Source organism: Saccostrea cucullata, unplaced genomic scaffold (assembly GCF_032062105.1).
Source record: "Saccostrea cucullata isolate Sc308-1 unplaced genomic scaffold, CSIRO_AGI_Scuc_v1 ctg803, whole genome shotgun sequence".
NCBI lineage: Eukaryota > Metazoa > Mollusca > Bivalvia > Ostreida > Ostreidae > Saccostrea > Saccostrea cuccullata.
Genome location: NW_026925701.1, coordinates 227,334 through 255,179, shown reverse-complemented (window position 1 = coordinate 255,179; position 27,846 = coordinate 227,334). Strand labels below are relative to the sequence as shown.

Genomic DNA, 27,846 nt, shown 5'->3' with positions numbered 1-27,846 from the left:
TTTATTATATACATGTAGTTAAAATGCATTGATTCTTTGAAAGTCTTCTTCTCTGCTCCTGGATATTAAGTCTATAATTTAGGTACATAGTTATGACGAGCAGGGGAGCTTCTTCCAGAATTGTGAATTTCAAGGCCTTTAATTGTGTTTCTTTAAAAATATATTTAAACATCGATATAATATTGCCAGACTCACACAATGTTATTCACAAATGTGTAAAATAAATAAAACGAACTTAAAATTTCAAAGAAGATTATTTTCTCTTTATAAAAACAGTTGCACTGGAACAACCCTGAACTACGGGCAGATTACACAGATAGCTCAGGAATGACGTTGTACTATACCCCCAATCTCCGCCCCAATGATGCTGTCATATTAATGGTGGGACAAATTCATCTTGAGATACCCCCAGGGAGTAAACGCTACTCAGCATCCTCTGTGTGTGACGCGGAAGATACACAAAAGATCTTCGCGGGGCCGATCAACATCGTACGTGGACTGAATCATATGCACTACTTAGGTAAACAGTTGGGATATTACTTGTGTATAAAGTGTTTTTTTAGTTGAACATGTAATGTGTAAGATGATAAATCTCATAAATCCAGGGAAAATCTGGGGGAAAACGCAAAACCCTGGAGCCATGATTAAAGGTTGGATATTGGTACATAAGCATTAGGATAACATTTCATTCGAGACATGCCAGTCAGTATTATAGCAGAACTATAGATTGTATTTAAAAACAAGGTAATTTTCCCAAATTTTTCTTTTAAACAAGGTTTTTGAAAATCATGTAACAGCAGTTTATTTGTTAGTATCATATTCCAAATAAAAACATAGGCAATCAGAGATTACAGAACTCACCTCAACGAATGTTGTCTTTAAGGAAGGCAAAGTCACACAATTAACCAACAAAAAGTGAACACTAAAAGAAACATACTAGAAATATCTTTCATGCATGTCTTATTAATATAGGATAAAGAAGTACTTAAAATAAAAAGAAAACTGCTCCAAAAAACTTAACCTTAACCCGGGACGCCGACGCCGAGGGCATTACATAAGCTCCCCCAACTTCGTTGAGGTGAGCTAAAAAGTAACCGAACTCGGAACATTGTTACGATAAAAGAACCATATTCAAGGTAAATGTATAAACATAGCAAAAACATAAAAAAAACGAAAATTAATATTAAGTTAGTTGTTGATTCAAATACCAAAATGAATAGCATAATTTTCGAAAGGACCTAGCAGCCCATTTCGGCATATCCAAAAGACAATGCAAATTTGATGAAATTAATACTTAAACATTGTCATTGAAATTATCTAGAAACTGACCCACAATTTGTTCTCTTGTATTGAGTATAGAACTGTTACAGATTTGTTTATTTTGTAATATTGGAAAAGAAGACATTTTTTTGCATTCCATACGCTAGTATAATGGCATACTTTGGCCTGAAATTTGTGAATGAGTAATTTACAGATAAAATACGTTTTTGAAATATTATAAAATGGTTTTCATGTTAAAACTTAAATTGGATTAATGGGTAAATATACATGTATACATAACCAGTTTTCAATTGGTTATTTGAGTTTAATAGTCGAAATGAGGAACATGAGATGTTACAAAGGTAAACTTGTTAGCGACATAGAAAAGGTCATGTTTTTGTAGAATGGCTGTTTTTAAAGCTGGTGTTCGAATTATGATCTGGGTATAGAATTTCCTTACACTTTTTCTTTTCTCAACAGGCCGTGAGCAATACATAGAACTTTTCCGTAATGGAGAAAAGGTCCAATCCATTACAAACGAATCAACGTATAGCTACGACAGACCAACATTTCATCCGTAAGTACACAAGCAAATCTTTACATTACACAGAGTACAATGAAAAAATAAATATTGCCAGTCTGATCCCAACCACTGTGAACTATTTTAGCTTGCCCGAACCCATGAAAGTTCACCCAGGTGACGAAATAAAAACTACATGTGTATTCAAGACTACGAACAAGAAAAAGACAACGTTCATGGGTCGTGGGACAAACGAAGAGATGTGTTTCGGCTTCTTGGAGGTATACCCCGCGAAAAACCTACGATCTAGAGCATGTGTCAACTGGCGATCTCTTTCCATGGCAAAGCTAAGCAGGGAAAACCCGTATGGTTGCAACCTAGACGTTTTCTTCAACTACACGGAACCCCATTTTATAAAGGTGAAGGAAAATTGCCGACCATTGTCCAAGTGTTTGGAAGAATGCAAGGAAGTTGTCAAAGAAATTCGGGAACATCCATGCATGAAAGGAGACATGCAGGAATACACCAAAGCCAAGGCGAGAGATGAGTACCAATGGTACAGCTATGATGCTCTAAATTTTATGTCCAGGATTCAGTCCTGTGACCTGGAGTTTTTGAAAGATGACCAACAGTTAGTTATTCAGAAAATGGTCAGTGATAAAGCTAGTAGTGGCACCAAACTTCAAATGAAGCTTCTAAATTTGATTTCTTCGTTTCTATTTGCCGCTTTTATGTTCATGAATTTGTTTTAGTTGTGTTTTAATGGAGAGATATACCACGGTAACAGTGAATGATATTCATGCATGTAAATATTTTTAGAATTAAATTCATTTTTGTAAATTTGAATTCTTATGAAATAAAAACACTACTCCCAATATTTAATATTTTAGTACTGTATTATGACAAAATAAGTTTGAATTGTCATAATACTAGTTTTTCATTTCGTAATTCATAAGGACCTTTCTAGGTCAAAGACCTCGACGTATTTCATTGTAAAGTCTATGAACTTCTACGTTCATTCTCTTTTGTTTTTAAATTTGAATTTAACTGTTTTGTTTATATTTTAAAACTTTGCATCTTGTTGTCAAGAAGTGGATTTATTAGAATAATTTCCAATACAGATAATACAATGTAAGTTAACAAGACAAGCCATATTCGAAGACAATTCTGTATGTAAATAATGGTCTAAGAATTGGTATGATGAACATCAGTCAGCATTCGACTCAATGATAAATTGTACTTGGTGATATGGTCATTGGATCTTAACAAAGAAATAATGAGATTAAAGGAGGTTGTTGATACCGTTCTTTAATCAAATTGTCTTTCAATAGCTTGCTTCGTTTTAAAACATGCATACTCTCTAGAGATAAGTGATTTAAGGTACATGTACTCATGTTTTTTTACGTCACCAATAATGCCGTGCCTAGCATGGCTATAGTAGTAGGATGAAGAAGAACATCAACACGTTGGAGGAATATGTTTCATTTGTTCGATATCTTGGCACTGTTGCTTTTGTTTGTTTTTGTAATTAAAAAGTTTAGAGACAATAGTCGATGTGTTATTGTTAGAAATACAAGATGTGGACTTTACTTTTGTGATTGTGAATATTTAAAGTATCAATCGCGCCTATGCCTTTTTCGCATATTTAAGTTTAAGGACAAACAGAAAACAGACCTTTTTTCGTAAAATGTGGCGGATAATATTTCTAATTATTTGCAATATACATAATCACGGATCCGATTTTGTATTCTGTTGTCGAAGAACCCAATCATGGACTTTCTTTGACCTTTTCAAATAAACTATTTAAAACTTTTGATGCGAATGTGATGAAAACCACAGGTACTTATGGACAGGAACCCCCCCCCCCCTCGATATTCAACCCCGAGGCTTATTTGACATTTTTTTCACAAATTATATCTATTACACATTTTAAACCCCAAAATAATCGCTCCACCAAAAAAAAAATACCCCCTATACATTATCTCTCTTATAATGTATAGTGGGGTATTTTTTTGTGGAGGTTTTCATCACAGTAATAAATATAATTTGTGAAAAAAAATGTCCAATTAGCCCGGGGGTTGAATATCCGGGGGGGGGGGGGAGGGGGGTTCCTGTCCACAAGTATCTGTGATGAAAACCTAACTACCCGGTATTTATTCACACAAGGCAGCAGTGATTTAAAAGAGAATGTGTAGAAAGGTTTTATGCAAGATCGATGTCCAGGACTATGCTAACATCTTTTTGAATTGTCAAGAAGTCCCTTCAGATTCACACTGCTATACAGTGTGGATTTAATAAAAATTCTAGCAATATCGAAATTGTCAATGCATCCATATATATGGAAAGGTCGTGCCTAATTTTCAAATCCAAGATTCGTCTCGTTGTCTACAGCAAAGTTGTACTCTATTGGACCATTTCTTTCATTGTTAAAATAGAACGAACAAGTAAATTAAGGTGGCTCATTACATCCACAGTTTATTTTAGATTTCATTACAGCATCACTTATAATGTAGATGTCAAATATCCAAATGGAGGTATTGATATCATAAATATTTTTTAGAGAATTTTTTAACTTTTGTCTAATTTTAGTGAAATGTTTTATTTCAAGTTTATAATTACCAGAATTTCAGAACTTTCTGTGTCAAATGATGAACATCTCCTATAGACAAGTAAACACAATAAAAATACCTCATAATACCTAATATTTATTTTATTAGAAAAAATAGTTTTCTCCAAAAAACCAATTAATGTCATTATCTTTTGAATCTGTGCATACTATATTAGAAAATAAGTTCAAAAGAGACAAGGAATGTATTTCAATGAATTGCATGAGACAAATTGAATGAAGAATGTTTTAACGAAATAAAAATTCCAATTTAAAAAATATTTGGATTAAAAGGTCCACTTTCAAGAGTTATCTTTCCTAATTACCAAAGACTCAAAACACTAAGGAACGTTTGAACATTACATCTAAAATTCAGAACAAAGCTCTAAATTTCCAGTGTATATATTCAAATCAATAAAGCAAGTATATAAAACAACACCAGCACAGTAAATAGTGCAAGTAAATCACTTTTTTAATTTCAACAAGTTTGTAGATTTTAACTGAATTCACACATGTCATTGATTGAAAAAATGTGCTTTAATAAAAATTGTTTGGCAAGATATGGCTGCTGTTTTCTTTTGTTTCTGCTTAAAAGCAATATATATGCAAAGGTCCGTTACTTTGTGAATTTTCAAATGTCCACAACTATTTTTAAAGCGTTTTAAAGGTCAACAGCAAAGTTGTACTCTAATCGCCCCCAGAACAAAACAATGGATGCTTATTTTTTTGTGTAGTACGTCATCAAAAAGTGGTGTAATGAGCCTCCTTAAAGTGCTTGTAAAGATGATAGCCCATATTGTGCTTTTTTGAATTTTTTTGCCCCCGTATTCTTAGATTTATCAACAAATCAGAGAAAGTACATTCTTTTACATTTGTTTTACTGTTGATTTTACGTCAAAGAAAGACTTTATGCCAAACGCATTAAAAGGCGTTATATAACGCATTTAATTTTTGATTTAATTTTTGTGTTATAACACGTTTTCACTTCAACTTTTAAAAACATTAAAAAATTTTCACATTGTAATTAGGGCATAGTTTAAATGTATAATTACATGTACTCATAAAAAATGCTTTTTCAAAAGATACATAATACATGTAATAACAACGCCTTATTGATGATGATGATGCACCTTTTTCGCATTTCAAGTTTTAGTCAATTAGTGTTTAATTAATGTATTCTCGAGGCATAGCGATATTATAACAATGTCATCTAGGATAAAAACTTAACTTCTTGGCAACTTACAGGATCAAGATTAAGTTACATATTTAACCCTAAACAACTAAGCAAGTGACAAATCTTAATTTTCTGCATGATTGAAACTGGTTTAAAACCGAAGGCATGTCAGATGATAAATGTCTTTACAAGTGAAGAAGTGAGTGCATTTTGCAAATGGCTATTAGATCAATGAACATCCCTACCAAATCGGCGAAAAACAAACGCAAAGAGAAGAGTTTTTTCAAAAAACAAGAGGCCCATGGGCCACATCGTTCACCTGTGTAACTTTGGCCATGTTGTTCTTTACCAGATTCCCCTTTGTAATACAGTGGACCTTCAGATATCCGGACGCCAGATATCCGGACGCTTCACCTTCCGGACGATTTTTCTCGGGAACGGATTTTTTCAACGTAATTTTGACTCATTTATCCGGAATTCCGTTCCGTATCCGGACGGCTCTTTTTTACTACAAAATGTATTTTTACGTTAAAAATTAGTTCATTTATCCGGACGGTAAATTTTAATTTGTACTTCCATTCTTGTCAACATTCACGCCTGAACTGAGTGATAATTGTTGTCAAAACACTGGCCGGATTGATTGTTTTTACAAGACGATCACCTGTGACCTGTTATGAATGACTTACGATGATTAGTCCATAGATTAAGCATGTTAAGTGGATATGGTCATAATATAAGAGAGATCGATACACAAATGAAAATAAACAATTAACTGTGTTGGTAACAGAAAACAATTTTCTATTCAGTTATTTGTTATCTGCAAGATATTTATAATTTTAGTAGAGAGCTGGTTTTAAATATTTTTCTATTTATAGACGGGACGACATAGTTTCATAATCTCGTGTACTCCTCATGTACTCCTTATCTATTGTGACCCCGCCCTACCCCCGTGGGTCATGATTTTAACAATATAGAATCTACACGACCTCAGGATGCTTCCATATGGTTTTCAGCTTTTCTGGCCCAGTGGTTATTAAGAAGATTTTACTATATATTTCAATGTAAAAGATGAAATCCCTGTTTTGGTCCCACCTACCCCCGGGGGTCATGGTTTTAACAATTTAAAATCTACAATAACCCAGGATACTTCCATATGTTCCAGCTTTTCTGGGCCAGTGGTTCTCGAGAAAAAGATTTTCCCTATATATATTTCAATGTAAATCTTGGTTTCCCTATTGTGGCCTCGCCCTTCCCCGGAGGTCATGATCTTTAAAATTTAGAATCTACACTACCTCTACACCACCAAAGAATTCTTCAACATAAGTTTAAGCTTTTCTGGTCAGTTCTTCTTGAGAAGATTTTTAATGACCCCACCCTGATTTTGTCTTTTCTTGATTACCTCCCCTCGGAAAGGGACTTGGCTCTATATTTTCACAATTTAAACCCCCCTTTACCCAATTATGCCTATATCAAGTTTGGTCAAAATTGGTCCATTTCTTCTTGAGAAGATGGTAATGTGAAAAGTTTACAGACAAACGGACGGACGGACAGACGAAAGGCAAAAGATAATCAGAAAAGCTCACTTAGCTTCAGCTCAGGTGAGCTAAAATGTTTCTCTTAAAACATATAATGTATAAAAATGAAAATAATTTCAAAATACATTGATATATAAAGAGGAAGTGTAAGTTAGAACAAAACAGTATGAAAGTTTAATTTTTTACACGTGAATTTTCCTTGATAGCAAAGTGCAATATATTAAAGACAGCGGTACAAAAATTATGCATGTACATGTGTACGCTTCATGATTAGATGATTTTATTTGAGCTATGAAACAAATCTTCTTCAAAATGTTGGTAAATATGTCTTAAGATCAGACGAGAGGGCTTGTGGGCCATATTATATCAGTATAATATGTAAGGCACGAATCTTACAATTCTGAGTGTGAAAGTGACTGTCTTTAAAAGTAAATGTACCAACAATACCTTAATAGATTTTGTTCGAAATATTTGCATAAAATGTCTAATGAACGTTAATCAGTTTTCATCAGAAAAACAATATATCTTTCTCACAACTTAGGGTGTTTCCATCTTATGTATGGAAGGTCCTTTCCATCCTCTCTCAACTCTGCCCCTCCCACTCCTCCTTAGCTTAACCCTTAGTCTAACCCTACCCCAGCCTTATCCTAGGCCCAAGTACCATACACACCTCTCTCTTCTCTAACACTAGCAATGTTAGAATCGATGAACTTAACATATATTCACTGTTAAATCGATTTTATATATGCAAAGTTTATCGCCATCATCTCGTATCTTAAGAGTTTGTCCTCGAGAACTCCTTTAAAGATGATAACTTACTACCCACTTGTACCATCATGTCACTCTATCTTTACCGATAAATCAATCTCCATTCTACTAGGCCATCTTTACACACCACTTCAGAGTCGAGATTATGACCACGAATGGGCAGATTTATTTGTATACAATGGGTGCAGTTCCCTTTCTGTCAGTTGTGTGACTACTCTAAGTATCCCGGATGATGATGTAAGTTTTGATACCAACAGATATGTTACAGAACGACAATAAAATCTATTTACTTAAGTCCAGTCTGAAAATCAAACATCAAAACTATTATACAAGTATAATCCCCGTCAAATTGGAAGTACATATATCTGCAATCAGCTAGACACTTCTAATTTACAGTATGATGTTTGTCCAAAAAACACACACTTTCCTTTTAATATTTTGTAAACTACCCGCCCAAATAACTTATCTGTTGCACCTTTAGGGAAATGATATTTTTTTCATTTTGACTAAATCATATGCAGTCGGAAACAACTTGTAGAGGTATTTAATATCGATGGTTAATTCGATTCATTGGTTTGATTAAAAAAAAATTAGCATTGTTAGGTAATCGATTTTTATTCTGTTTTCCCAGATATAATATGACAAAATTTACATCAATAAATACATTATACATGAGCTTATAAGAACTAAAAAAATTAATTTGACATCATATCTGACAAATATATGTCGCTATGAAAAAACAAAACCTTTGGATATTTGCAAAATATACATGATGACCATGAAATTATCATTCAGACTATAATGACAATAGCAACCCCAAAAAGATGGTGCTAAGAATAAGAGCAGTGAGGTCACAACATATTACGATACTACTACATAGAAAGTATGGCAGAGTCCATTTATTGTTATGGGAAAGCTCAAATATGTGTTGTATCCAGGTGGTAATGATTAATCATTTAAAAAATTATTTAGCAGGATAGAAGAAGTACAAGCACATGTAGCGTGAAGGAATTGGTACTCTACGAAAGCCCAGAAGGCTCATTCGAGATTCAAGTTTCGAAATACGAGATTCAAAATTCGAGATTCGAAATTCGAGTTTCGAGATTCAAGATCCAGATTAACCAATCAAAAGGCTCATTCGAGATAGGTTCGAAATACGAGATTCGAAATTCGAGATTCAAAATCCAGATTAACCAATCAAATGCGGGTTCAACATTTGATTACTCCCCTTTAAATAAATCGTTTAATATATTTATAACAAATGAGTCATTTGAATAAATTATAATGCAAGAAAGAGTGTTATATATATTAGAAGGAAAGTTAAATAATCATTGGATTTTTTATCAACAAGATATACTTCATTTTATATCATGACTTCTTAAATATTAAATAGAATACATATATCAGAATACATATATCAGGAATATATATATTTTTGCATTGTCTACTTTATATAAAGGGTTGTTGATATAATAATAAATTTATAAATAGTGACTAAAGATTAACAAAATCCTCACCCCTACCCGCCACACCTGCCAATTTTTCCCGACACTGAAAATGTTACTTTAAAAAGACATTTGCGGTAAATTCAAACGGTTTTTTGAACTGTACAGTTACATATTGACGAAGTTCAATAATGGACGAGGAGTGTCCCTCAGGCTCCGACGCCATTTTGGGGGATTTTCTAAAAACTTGAAAGGCAATATAGCTTTGATAAATAAAAACCGTGTTCGTTTTCCTAATAGAGGGAATACTCAGTACATAAAAAGAAAGTTTTCAATAACTTATCTACATCAAAGACTTTGATTTCTTGAATTAATTAACAATTATATATATAAAATACAGATTGCAAATATGAATAGGAATAAATGCAGCATTCATTTTATCTTATATCAAACAGTAGATTAGTCTAAATTTGCTGCAGAACTATAGCGTTATGGTTTTATATTTAAGTCTCTGCATGACCATAGCGTTATGGTCAAAGAATTGCCTTTCAAGTTTTTAAAGTAACATTTTCAGTTTCGGGAAAAATTGGCAGGTGTGGCGGGTAGGGGTGGGGATTTTGCTAATCTTTAGTCACTATTCATAAATTTATCATTATGTCAACAACCCTTTATATAAAGTAGACAATGCAAAAGTATATATATTTCTGATATATGTATTCTATTTAATATTTAAGAAGTCATAATATAAATTGAAGTATATCTTGTTGATAAAAATTCCAATGATTACTTAACTTTCCTTCTAATATATATAACACTCTTTCTTGCATTGTAATTTATTCAAATGACTCATTTGTTATAAATATATTAAACGATTTATTGATAGATAAAACATAATAAAGGGGAGTAATCAAATGTTGAACCCGCATTTGATTGGTTAATCTGGATTTTGAATCTCGAAACTCGAATTTCGAATCTCGTATTTCGAACCTCGAATCTCGAATGAGCCTTTTGATTGGTTAATCTGGATTTTGAATCTCGAAACTCGAATTTCGAATCTCGAATTTTGAATCTCGTATTTCGAAACTTGAATCTCGAATGAGCCTTCTGGGCTTTCGTAGTACTCTCAATAATAAAGAAAGAATGACAACTAATGTCCATGCTTTGCTATGAAAAACCCAAATTACGTTTCTAGTCAAAAAGTAAATTCAGAGGCCACGATGACACCATGTAATCCAGATTCTGCAGAAGAACCATTAAAAATTGTCCACTGGAATCCGAATAGAAGGAAAAAAGAAGAGAATTAGGTAAACCTCGATATCATAGAATGAATAATGATGTCCATATTTCGCTAGAAAGCTAAATTATACGTCCGATCATAAATAAACAAGATGGTGTATAAACGCATTACGTTTTTTGAAGACTCTGTGAAAGTCTCATTACGCATTATAGGAGGCGGTGTGGATAAGAGATGGGAGCCCCAAAGTGTACTGGAAAGACGGGCGGCCAAACAGACACCTCATCACTATTTGAGCGGGAGGTAAAAACATACGAGAAATCCTTTACATAATCTGAATTCAGAAATGTACTGTTGCATAAATGTTTACTATAATGCACTTTTGGGTTATTAAGTACGGTATAAAGCTAAAATAAAAAATAAAATATTGCAAATTGTCTTCAATTCTAAGTGGAAATGTTACGTTGAGAACTCAATTTTGTCTAATACACAGAATTCCTTCAGGCACAACTGTTTTATTTTTCATTTATCAATATTGTAACACATGTTCAACAAAGTCAAAGCATTTTACATACAACAGGGACAGGCTTGTATGTATTAATTTATTTAAAAAGAAGAACTATGTAAATATTATATTCATTATACAGAAGAATAATTGAAAAGAACGGAAAATGTATACACCGAAATAAATATTTCCACTGAAAATATATATGATAAACGTCTGACCTGTCATTATTTCTTTCTCTGAATTCCTCTATATTAATGTTCCTTGAAGATTGAAATTAATCTCGTTGTCGTTGTAATGAAACCGGTATTATATTTAACTACAATGATCTAATCTAAAATAAGTTCCATTGTAAAATTAAAAAAAATAAATAGCAAAGTTCAATAAAATAATTTTTAAAAAAGAAGAATAAATTTGACTCTGAGTCGTTCATTGTAATCAGTATTAAGACTTAACTACTTAATGTAATGCAAACCCTTGCTTTTTTGTATTTGATAAACAAATCAAAAACTTAGAGTGTAAATATACAAATGAAATCTTAGAACTTGGTTATGCAACTCCATCGAATTCATCATGTTCCTGTGATACAGGTAAACTAAGAGCACATACATGCACACCTTTCCTTAATTAACATATATATTTTAAAGGTAATCTTCTGAACAACGCAAAACTTTATTTTTCATGAACCCATTTCAACACAAACATCACGTATTGTACTTTTTGTTTGTGTGCAATTCTACACCTTGCGAGCGTCGTAAATAACATTTTACATTACTAAAAAAATCAAAACAACTTCTGTATGCAGTCACAATATGTTATGCAAAGATACAGGAAGTCGAGTGGATGAGCTACCCAGGAACCTCTACCTGTTGAATCCTTTATCTGCAATTGGAATAACCATACGTCCTTTACAATACACAACGTGTTATCAAAGAAAACGCTGAGTAGTTTCTGCTTACCTGCAAACATAAGTCGCCTCGGCCTCTGCTGCAAGAGATTGGAATATCTTTCTTCTCATGGAAACTAGTTTTTAAACTGGATATTTAAGTTTCAAGGGAATTTTTCGCTGCAGGAAAGACTATATAGCTATGCAACGCTTAGACATGGACTCGGGAAAGCAAACGAAAACTAATAAGCGTTTAGTGTACTTTCTCGTGTTCCTTGTGGTTGCACTTCCAATTGTGGTTGGAGTACTAGTGTGGCATTTTACAAACGAGAATTGTGACAAAGACTTACCTGCTGTCAATGGAGAAAGTGATGCAAACACAGGAAACAAGCAGACGACAACACAAAGTCCCACCCAAACGACGACCCCAGGGTTTTCGGAAACTGAACCATGGAAAAATCTGCGATTACCACGATACGTGATGCCAATTCATTATGACATTACTCTTTATCCGGATATATACAATGGACATGGTTGGTTTTACGGTAATGAGTCGGTGGAAATTCAGATTTCCAAAGACACCAATTATATTTTGATTCATAAAAATTACATGAATATTACAAGCACTTCATTGAGAAGGAAAAGTGACAATAGTACTATTGAAATCAAGAATCCTTTCTACTACGAACAGAATCAGTTTTGGGTTATAGAAACAAGACAGCCTCTTTCGGATGGAAGTTCCGTGATTTTAGATCTCACTTTTGATGGTAGCTTAACGAGGGCAATTGTTGGATTTTACAAAAGCAAATATGTGAACTCCATCACAAAAGAAACAAGGTAAGATTACACACTGATCATTTGAATTATTCATTCTCTAAGACATTCTTCTTCGAATTAATTAGAATAATTTTCATGCAATCAAGTAAATGATTAATTTTATTTGTCTGCATATGTTGCATTTATTTACACCATTTGGCGGTTTCAAAATTGTCAATGGACGTAAAAAATAAAAAACATGTTAAAAAAATATGGGATAAAAGGTAAGGTTCCACGTTCATTACCTATGTCTTATTTATTTCAAATAAAGCATATTTCAAAAATAATTGTAAATTTCTTCAAACCTAGAGACAAGAGTGCACCTGCGTAATCTTTTTTCCACAAAAGCAAATCTATTATTTACTAGTCAAATTTATTGAAAGAGGGGGTATTACGGGGGATGAAAAAATATAAACATTCTGAATTGTTTGCAAAAAGAAGTCAATGATACGTCACCTTATGTAATGTTAAGCTTCATCATATTTTGAAAAATATCGAATTAAAAAAAACTTGAGGGCCTCAGTCTTTTATTATAATGATCAACACATTTTCAATGTTAGCCTGACCTAGTTTTGATCGTATATCGTTAAATTGCAGGCCGACAGTTGATATTATGGCTGAATTTTTATTTTTAAAAAGTCGTGCCTTTGAATAAAAAATGCAGCAGTTTTGATATTGGACGAAAATAGCATACCTTTCGTAAAATACCAACGTTAACAATAAATACTGCTGTGATTTATATTTAAAAAATAAAATCATTCAGGTCTCAAGATTTGTAGACCGATTCAAAGATTTTTAAATAGATATAACAAGAATAACTTGAGTAATTTCTTCATACAGATGCAGCATCGTTGTTTTATAATAAATGTAATGGCCTGCAAGCAAAAGATAACTCCACGAATCTCTCAATGAATTAACGTGGGAGTTAACGTGTAAGGATCGAGATAAACTAATTCAATGCATCTAGAAATCAACCAATGAAATGATAAAAAAGAAGGTGAAAGGTTAACATGTCGAACTTTTGTAGGGTAAAGTATGCAAAAATATATTGCTTTATCTCCAACCTATTTTAACATGATTTTTTGGTGACGCTTTATGCCTAGGTCACATTTAAGCCGATGGACGGGCGACTAAATTTTTCTGGTCTTGTCGGCTGAAAGAACAGGATCGGCCGACACAGTATCGGGCGACACGGAGCAGTCACATTATTTCCTAGGGACACCGATGACTTGGATTAATAATACAAAAAATCTTTTTTCTTTAGCAATCAACAATATTTTTTTCATATATCTATATTCAAATACGTGATGTGAGTAATGTTTGCGAGGCAAAGTGGCAGAATCTTATACAACTGTGACTCAATGTTGAAAATGTGTGCAAAATTTTGTATGGAATTGCATAAAAACGACAAATGGTGCATATCTAAGCAGCAAAGAATACTTAAGATTTCTTTATATCTTACGGATTAATTATTTATGTTATCTCCATTAAAAAAATTAATATCAATCTATGCATCAAAATTTTGTTTGTTTTATGTATCCTTAATAGGTTAAATATTCACAAGTCGGCCAATCGTCGCCCGATCATCGAGCTCTGAGCTACAGTTTGATTTCAACTGTCGGCCGAAATTTTCAACATGCTTATTGTCCAACGACGGACGACCGACTTAATAAACTGACAGCCGATGGTCGGACGATGATCGAAGGTTGGTCGACTGATAACTGCACTTGAAGAAGTATAAAAATTATAACTTGGACCGATGGACACAAAATTGGTCGGCCGACAAAAAAATAGGTCAAAATCGGCCAAGACAACGGCCGATGAACTGACGATTGTCACCCGAAGAATCCCATTTTTCCTTCAAAACCCGTCGGCCGTTGGTCGTTTTTGGAAATGTGACTGGGGTTTTACAAATACAAACCGAGGGCTCAATGTTGCAATCCTTTTTGATACCAAGATCATTTTTCTTTTTCAAACGAATAAATTATCGGGGGTATTTAATATATGGAAATGGATTTAGCTCCAAGAATATTTCTCATTCCAAAAAAACTGAACCAAAAAAAACCCACATGAACCTTTAATTAAAAACACTATCATTCGCAGGCTTAAATAACAAAAGGCAGGTCACATCAAATCAGTTAAATACATTGCACATATCTAACTAAGCTACAGCTGAGTGGTATAAAATCTCTACAACAATACTCAACAGTCCTCAGAGCTTTGAATATCGACACTTGACTATAGATAGCAGGGGTCAGTATCAAACGATTACTCTTAAATTGATGACGGACTTAATATCGATACCGATAGTGTAAATAATGATATCTCAGACCTGGACCGTTATTACGCGGATACTCCAAAGATTTGCCAGAGGAAAGAGCAAACATGAAGTGGAGGGTTTCTGCTTTAGACTGGACATGAAAAACCAGAAATCAACCAGTAGCAAGAAAATTTTAAATGTCAAAGTTCTAAAATACCCAGATAATTTAGCCAAATAAATGCATTAAAAAGCCTATATTGCGTTAAACATTGCAGTTAGTTAAGTTTAAATAAAGATAAAGATATGTAAAGATTGTAGTATATATGACTGAAATGATTTAAATGGCTTTTATAAATATAAATGACTATTTGAGAGTACAAACTTTTCATATACATGTAGATTTGATTTACTTCCCCTTTTAACAGTTATCTTACTTTCTTGAATATGATTCAATTTTTAAATTTTCAAATCCAATAAAGGGTGTCACATAAATCAGAGATGTGTTGAAAGGTGTATTCTTTCTAAACTGATATCGTTCTAGTAAATCTACTTTTTCTTAATATCTTTTAAGATACCTAGCAACGTCCAAATTTGAGCCAGTCGACGCCCGAAGAGCGTTTCCCTGCTTTGACGAACCAAACATTAAGGCCAACTTTACTGTTCACCTCGTGCACCAAGATGGATATATAGCCTTATCTAATATGCCAGAAGAGGTAGATATCTCCAGGTATTACCCTGAAAATAAATAAAATATAAATGAAATATTGAACGAAAACACCCAGGTATAGATATGTACATGTAGTAACAGAGACAACTTGTTTATGGTCTTATGATTGTGCAAAAAAGGAAGTTGTAAAATTTTTATGGTTGCTGTATATTATATAAAAGCAGCAGATAGATGTACGAGGGTTGATCCAAAAGTAATTATTGAAGGGCTTTCTGGTTGAATACATTTACATTGTAATAATTTCTTGTTTTTTTTTTCAAATTGTACATTGTTTGAGTTCTTTATGGGGCATTTACAACTCACAAAGAGAGTGGGAAATTCTAACCTAAATATGGAACTTTATATATAATATATCTATTAGTTAATATAGAGGAGCTATTGAAGATGAATTTAATTCTCAATTGAACTAAAAAATACAAAATCCTAAGTAAAAACCTTTGAACGAACTTAATGAAATGTTTCCAAGGACAAAATCTTTCTCGTATTCTAATAATTTAGTGTCGCCCGCGTGGCGCAGTGGTTAGAGCGTCTACTCTAGAGTCGCGAAGTAAGGAGTTGATCCTTGCGTCGCGGGTTCGAATCCCACTGTGGGACGTGGAGACCGTATAAACCGAGGTCACGTGTCACAGTAGGTGCTGGCACGAAAAAGTTCCCTGCCTGCTCAATGGCCCTAAGTGCCGAGTATAGGGCAAAATTTATAGCCCTCAATGGCAAGTGCTGGCGTCGCCATATGATTGAAAAATTCTCGAGAGGGACATTCAACGATATACAATCAATCAATACTTTAGAAGTCAGGGTGTCTTACATGTAAATAGTATATATATCATAGAAACTGAAAAAAAACAACATATTAACATATACTGATTTGTATATTTTATTCATAAATGATACATTAGAAAAGAACATTTCTTCTTCTAGTAGTAAAAAAGGCATATATAAGTGAGTGACGTATTCTTAATACTAGGACCATTTTCTGTAATTACCCCGGGTGTGTGTTTGTGACGATAAAAAAATGCAAACTGCATTGTTTAAAAATGATGCGTTTTACTATGTCATGTTGAGTGTGTATTTAGTCTGTTTTTAAAAGATAAAAATAAAAATAAAAAAAAAAAAAATACAGACAAAATACAAAATACATTTCATTATTTCGAAAAAGAAAAAAACGATATTAATAATAGCATACTTGGAATACAATCACAAATTTTGAGTTAATGTAATTATCTTTTTATAATGTTTCTAAGATTAAGAATTACTTCATCAATATTCCAGAAAACAGAAACATGGGCACAAGACTCATCGTTACAAATAACGTCCTTTCAACAATCTGTAAAAATGAGCACCTACCTCGTTTGTTTCATTGTCTGTGACTTCAAATACCTCGAAGGCACCACGAAATTCGGGACAAAGGTATGGAATAATAATTAGTAAATAGTTAATATGAGAAATCAGTACAAATCTATGACTTTTGATATGAGACAGCAGGTAAGAAAACAATGTCATTTGAGTTGGTTTACTTTAATACCCATTATTGGTAAGGTTGCTAAGGTATAGAAACATAAAGATATTCAAATTGTTCAGTAATGAAGGATAATAATTCTATTTAATGTCTTGGAAATAGACTTCAATAGTTATATATATGATCATCTCTTTTTACAGTACAAAGAAACAAAGGCATGATTTTTTATTTCTTAAACAAGTATCTGATACACTTGATGGATACTGGAAATTAGCATTTTATAAGACAATTTAATTTATATGGTGTTTAGGTAAGAACATTTGCAACCCCAGACCGGTACAATCAGACGAAGTTCTCTCTAGAAGTAGCCATCAAATCAATGGAACTATACCAAGATTTGTTTAATGTATCCTACCCACTTCCTAAACAAGGTACGATTTCCTGTTACCAGAATTGTGTTCAAAGCAGAATCATCGAATAAAATTTAAAAAGTAGAATAATAATCAAATTGGGAAAAACTAAAAACCGAAAAGTTCAACATATTTTGATTTTTCAAGCAGTTGCAGTATATTTAGGATTGCAAACAAAAACATGTTTGTCTTCAACATCTCTATTCTAATTTTCAAACCCTCCCCCTAAATACAAAATTCATTTTATATAGATATGATAGCCATTCCTGATTTTGTATCTGGTGCCATGGAACATTGGGGTTTGATTACATACAGAGAGACCAACATTTTGTACGACCCCCAAGAGGCATCCCCTGCCAACCAACAGAGGGTGGCGGTGGTAGTAGCCCATGAAGTATCCCATCAGGTCCTTATAATAGCTAAATGAATTCTAATGGTATTTCTATAAGCAAGTACATATCAGGGGAAGTTTTACAATCGTTTCATTTGTACAAATTAAGATTATTTTTAAAAAATACAAACTGAGTGTAAATTGTATGATTGCAAACAATTATATTTCCGATTATATTTTTTAAAATACTGGGTATATTTTAAATATTGTATAATTATATATTCATCTGAATATAATCATTTAGATCAGTTCATTTTATTATCAATCGGTATATTTAGCTGATTTTAAGTCAGTTTATGAATTCAAGCAGGTTAAAGAAAAATATAATAGTTCACATAATTTGCCAGTTAATGTACATAATACTGTAGATTCCTTATTTTTCGTGAGTACTGCAAAGGCTCTTCAACGGCAAATTATTATTCGCGAAGGGATGGTTGATCAAGAGATTTTACATTGATTTCAGCATCATTTTGGCAAGTAATTTTAAAAAATTATGTGATAATTAATTCCACGCGTATATTTAGGAATTTAAAAAATAAAAAGTATATTTTAAAATATGTCACAACGTACTTATTGTCTTTCTGTGTTATTAATTTTACGAAGTGGTTTGGAAATATCGTGACGATGGATTGGTGGGACGACCTTTGGTTAAATGAAGGTTTTGCCAGCTTTATGGAATATCTAGGAGCGAATGTGTCGGAGCCCACGTGGGAAATGGTAATGCTTTGACGAAAATTATAAACTTTCCTAATTAAGAGAACAGAATTTCCTAACAATTATATAATATAAAATTATTATTCTTCACTTTCTAGCGTAAATACATTAAAAAAAAACAATACTCATAAAGCACACACAGTATTTTATTGTTGACAAAATATAAGCTTTATTGAGTTTTGAGTATAGAGAAATTGATTCCATTCCCCCTTACCTTACAGATGGAGCAGTTTGTGACTGAAGATGTCCAGCCGGTGATGGTGGTCGACTCCGTCACTTCCTCCCACCCTATTGTTGTCAATGTCAACAATCCCAATCAAATCAACGAAGTGTTCGACAGTATCTCCTACAGCAAGGTTAAATAGCGTCCATCTAAAATCACATGATAAAGAAAGATTTATTGAAGAAGAGTGAAATCTTTTACGATACAATGTAAAATTCAATAATCATTATTATCCAGAAGATAAAGAATAAAAGATTCAATTTATAAACACTGTGTTACTTTGACAGGGATCAGCCATTATAGGGATGCTGGAGGCAGTTATGGGACAAGACAATTTCTTCTTAGGTGTCGGGGTAACTAGTTTGAAATCCTTAAATTGTTGTATTCCACTCAAGAAGAATTTTTTAAATTTAATTTTAGTACACTGTACTATGTTACAAGTCATAAAAATATATATCCTTTCGTCAAGTGTTTACTTAAAACATCAAAACACCAATTATTAATACATTAATACAATTAGTTTTTTAAAAAGTAATATGCAACAAAATCTTTTTAAAGAATTACCTGAAAGCTTTCAAGTGGGGAAATGCGAAAACGGATGACTTGTGGAACGAACTGAATAAGGTAAAAAAAGCGATATTATTATTAGGAATAATATTTAAGTAATGCTACTTCTACTTCAATCAATATTGAATTTTGCCATCCTCAACGATCAAACTTGCAAAACGTATAGTAGAAAAAACATGGCACTGTATACCCATGACAGTGGAAGTTAAACATTTGCTTGCTAAAACCATTTTTGGTAAAAATTGTTAACCTACTGGTGAAAGATACAGTACTGCATATAACTAATATATGTTATCAGGTAAATACTGGAGGCTTTGGTGTAAAGGACATGATGGATACCTGGACTAGACAAATGGGATTACCTTACATCAATGTTAGTCTCCAAACTCAAGGCAGCAATACTAAAGTAACCGCAACACAGTCCCGATTCCTGGCGGACAAATCAACTGTATTTAATCCCAGTGAATCACCATTTGGGTTAGGCTGCACAATTTATAATTCAAGTACTTTTGTTTGCTTATAAATGAAAAACATGAAGATCTACATTGGAACGGGTGTATATATTGGAATTATGAAAACAATTTCTTAAAGATTGTTTTATTTTCCTGAAGTGGCATGCTTTATGTTTTCCCACTTATCTAAAAAAATAAGAAAGAAAATAAAATGGTGTTATCAATTTAAACCGATACAAATACCTGTACATAGTGAATGTAAATATAAAATATAAGTTCATGTGAAGTAAATAAGGTAAATGTAAGTAAATACTAGTATATGGTAGATGGCATTCATACCTTCATGATATCCATTCATGTAAACTGTGGATACGAAGTAGTTATATTACATTCTTGACATTCACTGATGTGCAAGGCCAAAATAAGTCAATTCGGACCATTTTTGTACAATCTTGCAACTCAATTTCTTGGAAAAACTTGATGATTTAAAGACCGGTTTAATGTATTTTTATATTGATTTTTAACAGTATTGCAAACTAGAGACATAAAGTAATATTTTTTGAATATATTGTAGGTACAAATGGTATGTGTATTTAGATTACTTACTCAGTGGTGGGGGGAGTGGTCATTCTTGGATAAACAGAACGCAAGACCAGGGTAAACTGAAATGCAAATTATGATTGTTTTGAAAATATGATAAATTAATAATTTGAATAAGTTAAAACTAATATATAATTCACTTTTTTAGTGACGTTTAATGTTTCTGCTACATTCGATTCATCGGGATGGATAAAGTTTAACAAGCTACAGAAAGGATTTTACCGTGTGAATTACCCTGATATTATGTGGTCTAGGTTTTCAAGTCAACTTCAGGCTGATAATAGGGTAACTATACATATACATTCCATCCATTTTACATAACTTCAAATATGTTAAAATGCTTTTGCATATGATTAGTGATTATACCTACCCCTAACTAATGACTCATGAATAATTGCAGATATTAAGCAACGTGGATAAAGCTGGCCTTATAGATGACGCCTTCAACTTAGCCCGTGCTGGATATATAGAGTACAGTACACCACTGAATCTTATTAAATTCTTGGACTCTGAGTTAAATCATCTCCCTTGGGAAAGTGCCTACAGTGGTATTAGTTATATTACAGAAATGCTGCAGACAGGAGCTTCCTTTTCATTATTCAGAGTATGTCATACCTGAATATGTCAAATTATTGTGTATCGCTACCCTCAGATTATATACCATCTGTGAATATAGAAATAAATCTACAATATAAATAAATGAATGAGCATACGATAAAATATTGATGTTATGAGACCGATAACCAAATAGAAAAAATTTTTTTTAAAAATACAAAAAATCTGTAAAACACGATTTTTCAAATTAATAAATAAAAAGTATAGATTTTTTTAAAATCTGCTCTAGATAAAACTTTCAAACATTTATAACTGAATTTATTATCTAATTCAATAGGATTTCATTCTGGAAAAGGCCAGGCCAGTTTTATCACAGATTGGATGGGAGGATACTGGAAACCATTTACAACAGTAATATGTTTTAAAATTAATTGATAAGAGAAATAACTCCAACGCAAATTAATAACTAATTATTCCTTTTAAAAAAATTATTTCTATCAAATTTGAACCCAAAGATATGCTTTTTATTTTGCTTTTCAATAATAGGATATCTTTCTTAGAACCATTATCATTTATGCAGAAATTTAAAAGAGCGAAAAGAGAGAGATAATGAACCTTAAACGAGCATATCAAGATATGAAAATCATGTTTTTTTAACAAAAAAAAAAACATCCTTCATATGAAGAATCATGTCAAGATTTTTATTTTTGGATGTTTTATTTAGACTGATGCGTGTTAACCTGATATCTTTAACATGTGGTATGGGAGATAAAGACTGCCTGAACAATGCAACAGATACATTTAGAAAATGGCTTGATCAAGGACAAAGGTGCATAATTTATTTTACCAATCTTGAATTTTAGGTCGAAGTTGAATTTTATGAAATGATGTGGTCCGACAATTTCAGAATAATTTGAAATGATAGATACCAAAGCAGATTTGTACATGTATATCATTATACCATAACAAAGTTGTATTCGTTAGTCTTGAAATGTTTTATTATAGACAGGCTTGGGGTCAATTACTTTGAAATGTAATTAATTACTTTCAAATACATTGATAATTTTGTCAATTACTTGCAATTACAATTACATTGATTTTTTCAAATGTAATTAATTACTTTCAATTACTTTGACAAATGTAATTAAATACATTTCAATTACTTCGAGTTTTATTTTTATAAAAAAAAAAATAAAGATTTTTTTAAGTAAGATTTTTTTTCTTTTGCGATCGAATTCGAACTTTCATTCAGTGTTTTTGTTCTTGGGTATGATAGGGGTTCACACCTGGTCAAAATTAGACCTTTACCTTATAATGAGTGTGACACACTGTATAAACAAATAAAACATTATGAGACAATTAATTATTGTACAAACACAAGCCCATGCTACACCAGTATGGTGTATGGCAAAATCTTTTTTGTTACTTTCTCAAATCCATATTTTTTAAGGAAATAAATAATATCTATCACAATTCCATTCATAATTTATATCTATCTTAAAATGAATAGAATACAGGTAAATCTAAAAGGGGATGTAGTTAGTCTAATTGCTGTAAAACAAATTAACTATCACTAAACAATCATCGTTATTTGGAAGTGGGAATAGGGAGAACTGAGATTTAAAAAACATGGGAATAAGTAATATAAACCCACCAGTATAAAACTATGTATTAGTATAAGAGACCTTTTTAAATATAAACTTTCATTTTGAAAAAAAGTAATTGAAATGTAATTGAAAAGTAATTGAAAATACATGACCTTTTTTGAAATGTATTTAAATACATTCAATTACTTGTAATTGAAGGCTCGCTCAAATACAAATTACTTCCAATTACTTTGAAAAATGTAATTAATTACACTCAATTACAATTACTTTATTCAATTACCCCATCCCTGATTATAGATACTACGAATGATGCATTTTTTAAATTCTGCAACCATATTTTATTTAAAATGTTTTAAATATTTTTAATTTATTACTTGTCATTGATAACTTTTTGTGTCACTGAATGTAAAATGCAAACATAATACAAAATGCAATGTTACCAAATACTTTTAGTGTTGTCCCAAACATTCGGTCCATTGTGTATAAATATGGAATGCAAAATGGGGGTTCCCCAGAGGACTGGGATAAAATGTGGAGCAAATACAAAACGGAAACCGTCCCCCAGGAACAAATAAAATTACTGTACGGGATGTCTCAAACCACTACCGTATGGTTGCTAGTCAGGTACAATTCTTAAGTGCAATTATTTCCTTCTTTTTTCAATACCAATTCTTCTACAATTAACATTTTTAATTTAAGTTAAAATATATTGAAATTTAAAAGGGGAAACCCAATGAATTTTTAAAATTCAAAAATTCAGATACTGTTTTTATGAAATTTGGAAAGAATGCTGAATTTTTGTTATTTACTTTACATTTTGTCAGATACCTTGAATATGCTAAGAGGGAAGACATGGTGCGGTCGCAGGATTTCTTTACTGTTGTTCAGTATATTGCCCGGAATCCCGTTGGAAATAAATTGGTTTGGGATTGGGTTCGATCTAACTGGGAGTACTTAGTAGACAGGTACTAAAAAGATAAAGAACATGATCGAAAATTAATAAAATTCATTTTCATTAATAGATAAAATCTTTTTCATTAGCAAATTTAACTTTGCTTGCAAATTGTTACGAAAATGAACAAAGAGAGACAACTAATAAATATTTCGTTTTGGTATTCGTTGTATATGCAACGTATATTGCCCTTAAACTATTACTTGGAATTTTCAAACCTGAATGATTGATTGATTGTATATTGTTTAACGAGAGTCTCTCTCGAGAATTTTTCACTCATATGGAGACGTCACCACTTGCCGATGGAGAGCTACAAATTTTGTCCTATACTCGGCACGCAGGGCCATTGAGCAGTGAGAAATCTTTTTTGTTCCAGCACCTACTGCGACACGGGACCTTGGTTTATACGGTCTCATCCGAAGGACGTCCCACAGTGGGATTCGAACCCGCGATGTAAGGATCAACTCCTTACTTTGCGACTCTAAAGCAGACGCTCTAACCACTGTGCCACGCGGGCGACCAAACCTGAATGAAATAATGTTTCATTTTAAAAACATATTTAAGGAGGCTGGCGGGTCAACAATTTAATCCTAAACTAACCACCAGATTTAACTTATTTTTTTAGATATGGTATATTTAGCTGTCAACTATCATTTGGCAAAGAAAAATTTCATATATTTTAGTTTTAAGTTTTATCATTTTGTTTATCTTTATATGCTTCCTTTTATTTTAAAAAATGGCATAGCCTCGTTAAATTCATAACAGAACGTGTAAGTAAATTAGTATATTGCATAGTTTGATAGTACTTAAAGTACATCCTTACCAAAAAAAATATGATGGGAAGTTCAATGTTTGAAAGGAAATGTATACATGTATACCGTTTTATTTCATGCAATGCACATATCTATTATAACAACTTCCTTTTGTCAGATTTACAACATATTCAAGGTCTTTGGGAAGACTTGTGCCAAGGGTTATATCTAATTTTAACACAGAATTTGAGCTTCAGCAGGTAAATAGAGAATGATATGAAATAAAACTTTTTACGATAATTTCTACAGGTGTACAATGTAATAATAATATTTTTATGATTTTCAGAGTAGATAAATCAATTTCTTTTCAAGAGAATTTTTCAATGAAATAGACACCATTTGCGAATACATGAATCATTTCTCAGAATCATCAAATTAGCGGGTATTTATTTAGAACTTTTCCCTAACTTTTACTTTCTTAATGTCATTTTTTCACTTCAAGGTTGAAGCCTTTTTCACGAAATACCCGGATGCTGGGGCGGGTGCCAGAGGTCGACAAAATGCAATAGAGTCCATCAAAGCTAACATACAATGGAAGAAGAATAATGAAAAGAAAATCACGGATTGGTTGTGTCAGAATTTAGGCGCAAGCAATCAAACTATGGGTTGTTGAAACTTCATTTTTCCCCTGTATTTATATACAGGGGAAATTTTGTACACTTAAATGTACATAGAAATCGTCTTGTGTGTTTGTAATTTTTCATATGCCCACTTTGAAAAGCTCATCGTTTCTCATTGCTATCGATATATACATTTTTTGATATGGCTGTTTAATACATGTAGTTGAAATATTGACGTTTCTAACTATTAAAAATAATCAATGTATGTATGTACTAATCAATGAGAGGTGTTTATCCACCTCGATTTTAAAAAAAATAAAAGTTATATAAATACATGTACATGTAATTTGATTCAATTTTGGAACTCCTATTATATGTTTTTGTAAATCTAAATCACTTTCTTAAATTGTGAATTTATGTATATAAGCTTGTTCGCGATAGTATTTTGTCATGAATTTTTTTTAGCAGTACCAATTTCTAGCAAATTTTATTAAAATTAACTTATTCTCCTTCACTGAGATATGGACAACAAAAAAATTTAAAACTTGAAAATATTCTTCTATTCTACACATTAAATTTGACCTGTCTATTCAGTTCCAGATTTAATTCTACAAGTGGTAATCCTACTTATACTCATACTTCCCTATCTAAGGAAGAAATTCTTCAAAATCACATGTCAGTTTTAAATATTTTTAATATTCCACAGAGACCAATATTCATTTGAAGCAGAATTAGTGCAAAATCTTATGCATGAAAAGAAGAAAACACTTGCTGTGGCCTTCAACTCGACATTTAGATATATCGACGACGTATTGTCAATTAACAATGGTAATTTCCATTCCTACGTCGATACGATATATCCTGGTGAGCTTGAGATAAAAGATACCACAGAGTCTGACACATCTGTTTCATACTTGGATATTTTACTGGAAAAAGACGTTAACTAATGGTAATCTAACATCCAAGCTATTTGATAAACGTGATGACTTTAACTTTTCTATCGTCAACTTCCCTTACTTATGCAGCAATATACCTTCATCACCTGCATACGGAGTGTATATATCTCAGTTGATTCGATACGCAAGAACATGCTCTACGTATGAACAATTTCTAAAACGAGGTAAATTATTGACAAGCAAGTTGATGAAACAATATTATCAGCAATCTCGTTTAAAGTCATCATTCCGTAAGTTCTATTGTCGATACAATGACCTTGTCAGCAAGTACAATTTATCATTGAGTCAAATGCTGACTGACCTTTTTATACTAATTGTTAGTTCATTATTTACACACCGAATTGACGACGGATTTTTCCGTTATTTCCCGATGAACGGGAGCACACGGCGGGTGTGACCGGTCAGCAAGGGATGCTCACTCCTCCATGGCACCTGATCCCACCTCTGATGTTTCGGAGGTCCGTGTTTGCTCTGCTCCTATTTTGTATGTATTATTGACTTCGATATTGAATACTGCTCGTTATCTCATATCCTCCCCAAAGTTATTTCTGCTCAAGATAATTTGTGAACATTAACTTGTTTAGGTTAATCAGAAGTTGGTGATAAAATATTTTTTTAAAAAGGTAAACCAATTATTCATACAATCATCTACAACCAAGGATGAACCTCAAACTTAAAACTTGTCAATAGTCAAAACGATCAGATGGAAACTAATCATGTAGGAACAATATAGCCAAACGGCTTAATGTCGGATTCTTCTCACAATTTATCCTTTTTGAAAACTCTTAACCGACGGACTTACCTTGTCAGATTGCAATAATTCCGCTGGCCAACGGTCAAATTCTAATTTGCAGGACACTACTTCACATGAAGATGCATGGTGCGTTCTCTCATCTAACCCCTATTAACAGTCATATCGTCTAAAACATTGAGAAAACATACAATTAAGACAATGTTGGCACCATATCACATATTTAGTCGCCTAGACATATTGTTTTAAAAAAAGCATACCTTTTTTTAAGTTAAAGAAGCATTCTAAAACTGCTTATCGTGTAGTACTCCTCATTTGTTGCTCAATTTCTATTCGTAAAATGAAAACGAAGTTAAATTTAACTTCAATGTACTTATGTGTAGAAATTGATTTTTAACGGACAAATTTTGCCATATTCTTCCAATTTTGTGACCAAACACAAGACATGGAAATTTGCAATTTCAATTTTATTGAAAAAATAGTTGCCCAAGACATCAAAAAGTCTAAAGATTTTGAATAAGATTGAGAAATGGTAACATAAATTTTCTTTAAGGACTTTTGAGCTTTTGAAAAACCAATTGTTTATCGCAAATATCAGTTTTAATGTTGCCAACAAAGTCTTTCTCTGGTAAAACATCCGAAAATGAAACACATGAAGCGTATTTGCTAGACACTGGGCTATCTTTCATTTCGAGTTTTGTGGTATATAATTGAACCAACGTATAAATAAAAATATATAATTGTTCGTCGATAAAACATCATCGATTTATCTAATTATCAACTCGAAAGAAAAATAAATCGGGATGCTTCTACTAATCAAAAGAAATTATTAATTATACTTTTAGAGTATGCAAAAACAGCATTCACTGGAATGTTGAAAGGCCAGCTGATCTCTAGATACTGCATAAATATTGTCACTGAGGAACTGAAACATCTCTTTAAGGAAAACTTCAGAGTACATGTGTGTAGAATCAGAATGATTTTTAACAAAGTTTTTGAACATGACCAATCACAGAATATGAACATTTCCTTTTAATAGGTTTTTATTTTTATGATACACAACGGACTCTGTTTTAATTTCTTAAGCCTTATGCAATATCAAGTG

The 27,846-nt window shown here is 32.3% G+C and overlaps 2 protein-coding genes across 2 annotated transcripts; both read left to right on the top strand.

The window, feature by feature from the left end:
• Positions 1-251: 251 nt before the first annotated feature.
• On the top strand, positions 252-3,329 carry LOC134269632 (uncharacterized). Its single transcript, XM_062751837.1, has 3 exons — positions 252-520; positions 1,741-1,837; positions 1,929-3,329. The coding sequence occupies exons 1-3, from the start codon at positions 328-330 to the stop codon at positions 2,530-2,532; spliced, it is 894 nt and encodes a 297-aa protein (XP_062607821.1). The 5' UTR covers positions 252-327; the 3' UTR covers positions 2,533-3,329.
• An 8,413-nt stretch (positions 3,330-11,742) lies between these two features.
• Positions 11,743-25,369, top strand: LOC134269631 (aminopeptidase A-like). The gene is made up of 19 exons (XM_062751836.1): positions 11,743-12,769; positions 15,580-15,721; positions 17,005-17,142; positions 17,502-17,622; positions 17,853-18,007; positions 18,596-18,709; positions 18,928-19,062; positions 19,217-19,282; positions 19,488-19,553; positions 19,795-19,973; positions 20,523-20,605; positions 20,697-20,833; positions 20,949-21,152; positions 21,441-21,514; positions 21,828-21,932; positions 23,164-23,334; positions 23,535-23,675; positions 24,593-24,674; positions 24,917-25,369. The coding sequence occupies exons 1-19, from the start codon at positions 12,135-12,137 to the stop codon at positions 25,085-25,087; spliced, it is 2,919 nt and encodes a 972-aa protein (XP_062607820.1). The 5' UTR covers positions 11,743-12,134; the 3' UTR covers positions 25,088-25,369.
• The last annotated feature ends 2,477 nt before the right edge of the window (positions 25,370-27,846 follow it).

Excerpts from the sequence above, each read along its gene's own strand:
- LOC134269632 (XM_062751837.1), top strand. The coding sequence starts at position 328 with ATGACGTTGTACTATACCCCCAATCTCCGCCCCAATGATGCTGTCATA. Across the intron at positions 521-1,740 it reads GAATCATATGCACTACTTAG|GCCGTGAGCAATACATAGAA; the intron begins GTAAACAGTTGG and ends TTTTCTCAACAG. Across the intron at positions 1,838-1,928 it reads GACAGACCAACATTTCATCC|CTTGCCCGAACCCATGAAAG; the intron begins GTAAGTACACAA and ends GAACTATTTTAG.
- LOC134269631 (XM_062751836.1), top strand. The coding sequence starts at position 12,135 with ATGCAACGCTTAGACATGGACTCGGGAAAGCAAACGAAAACTAATAAG. Across the intron at positions 17,623-17,852 it reads CTACCCACTTCCTAAACAAG|ATATGATAGCCATTCCTGAT; the intron begins GTACGATTTCCT and ends CATTTTATATAG. Across the intron at positions 19,554-19,794 it reads TGTGGAACGAACTGAATAAG|GTAAATACTGGAGGCTTTGG; the intron begins GTAAAAAAAGCG and ends ATATGTTATCAG.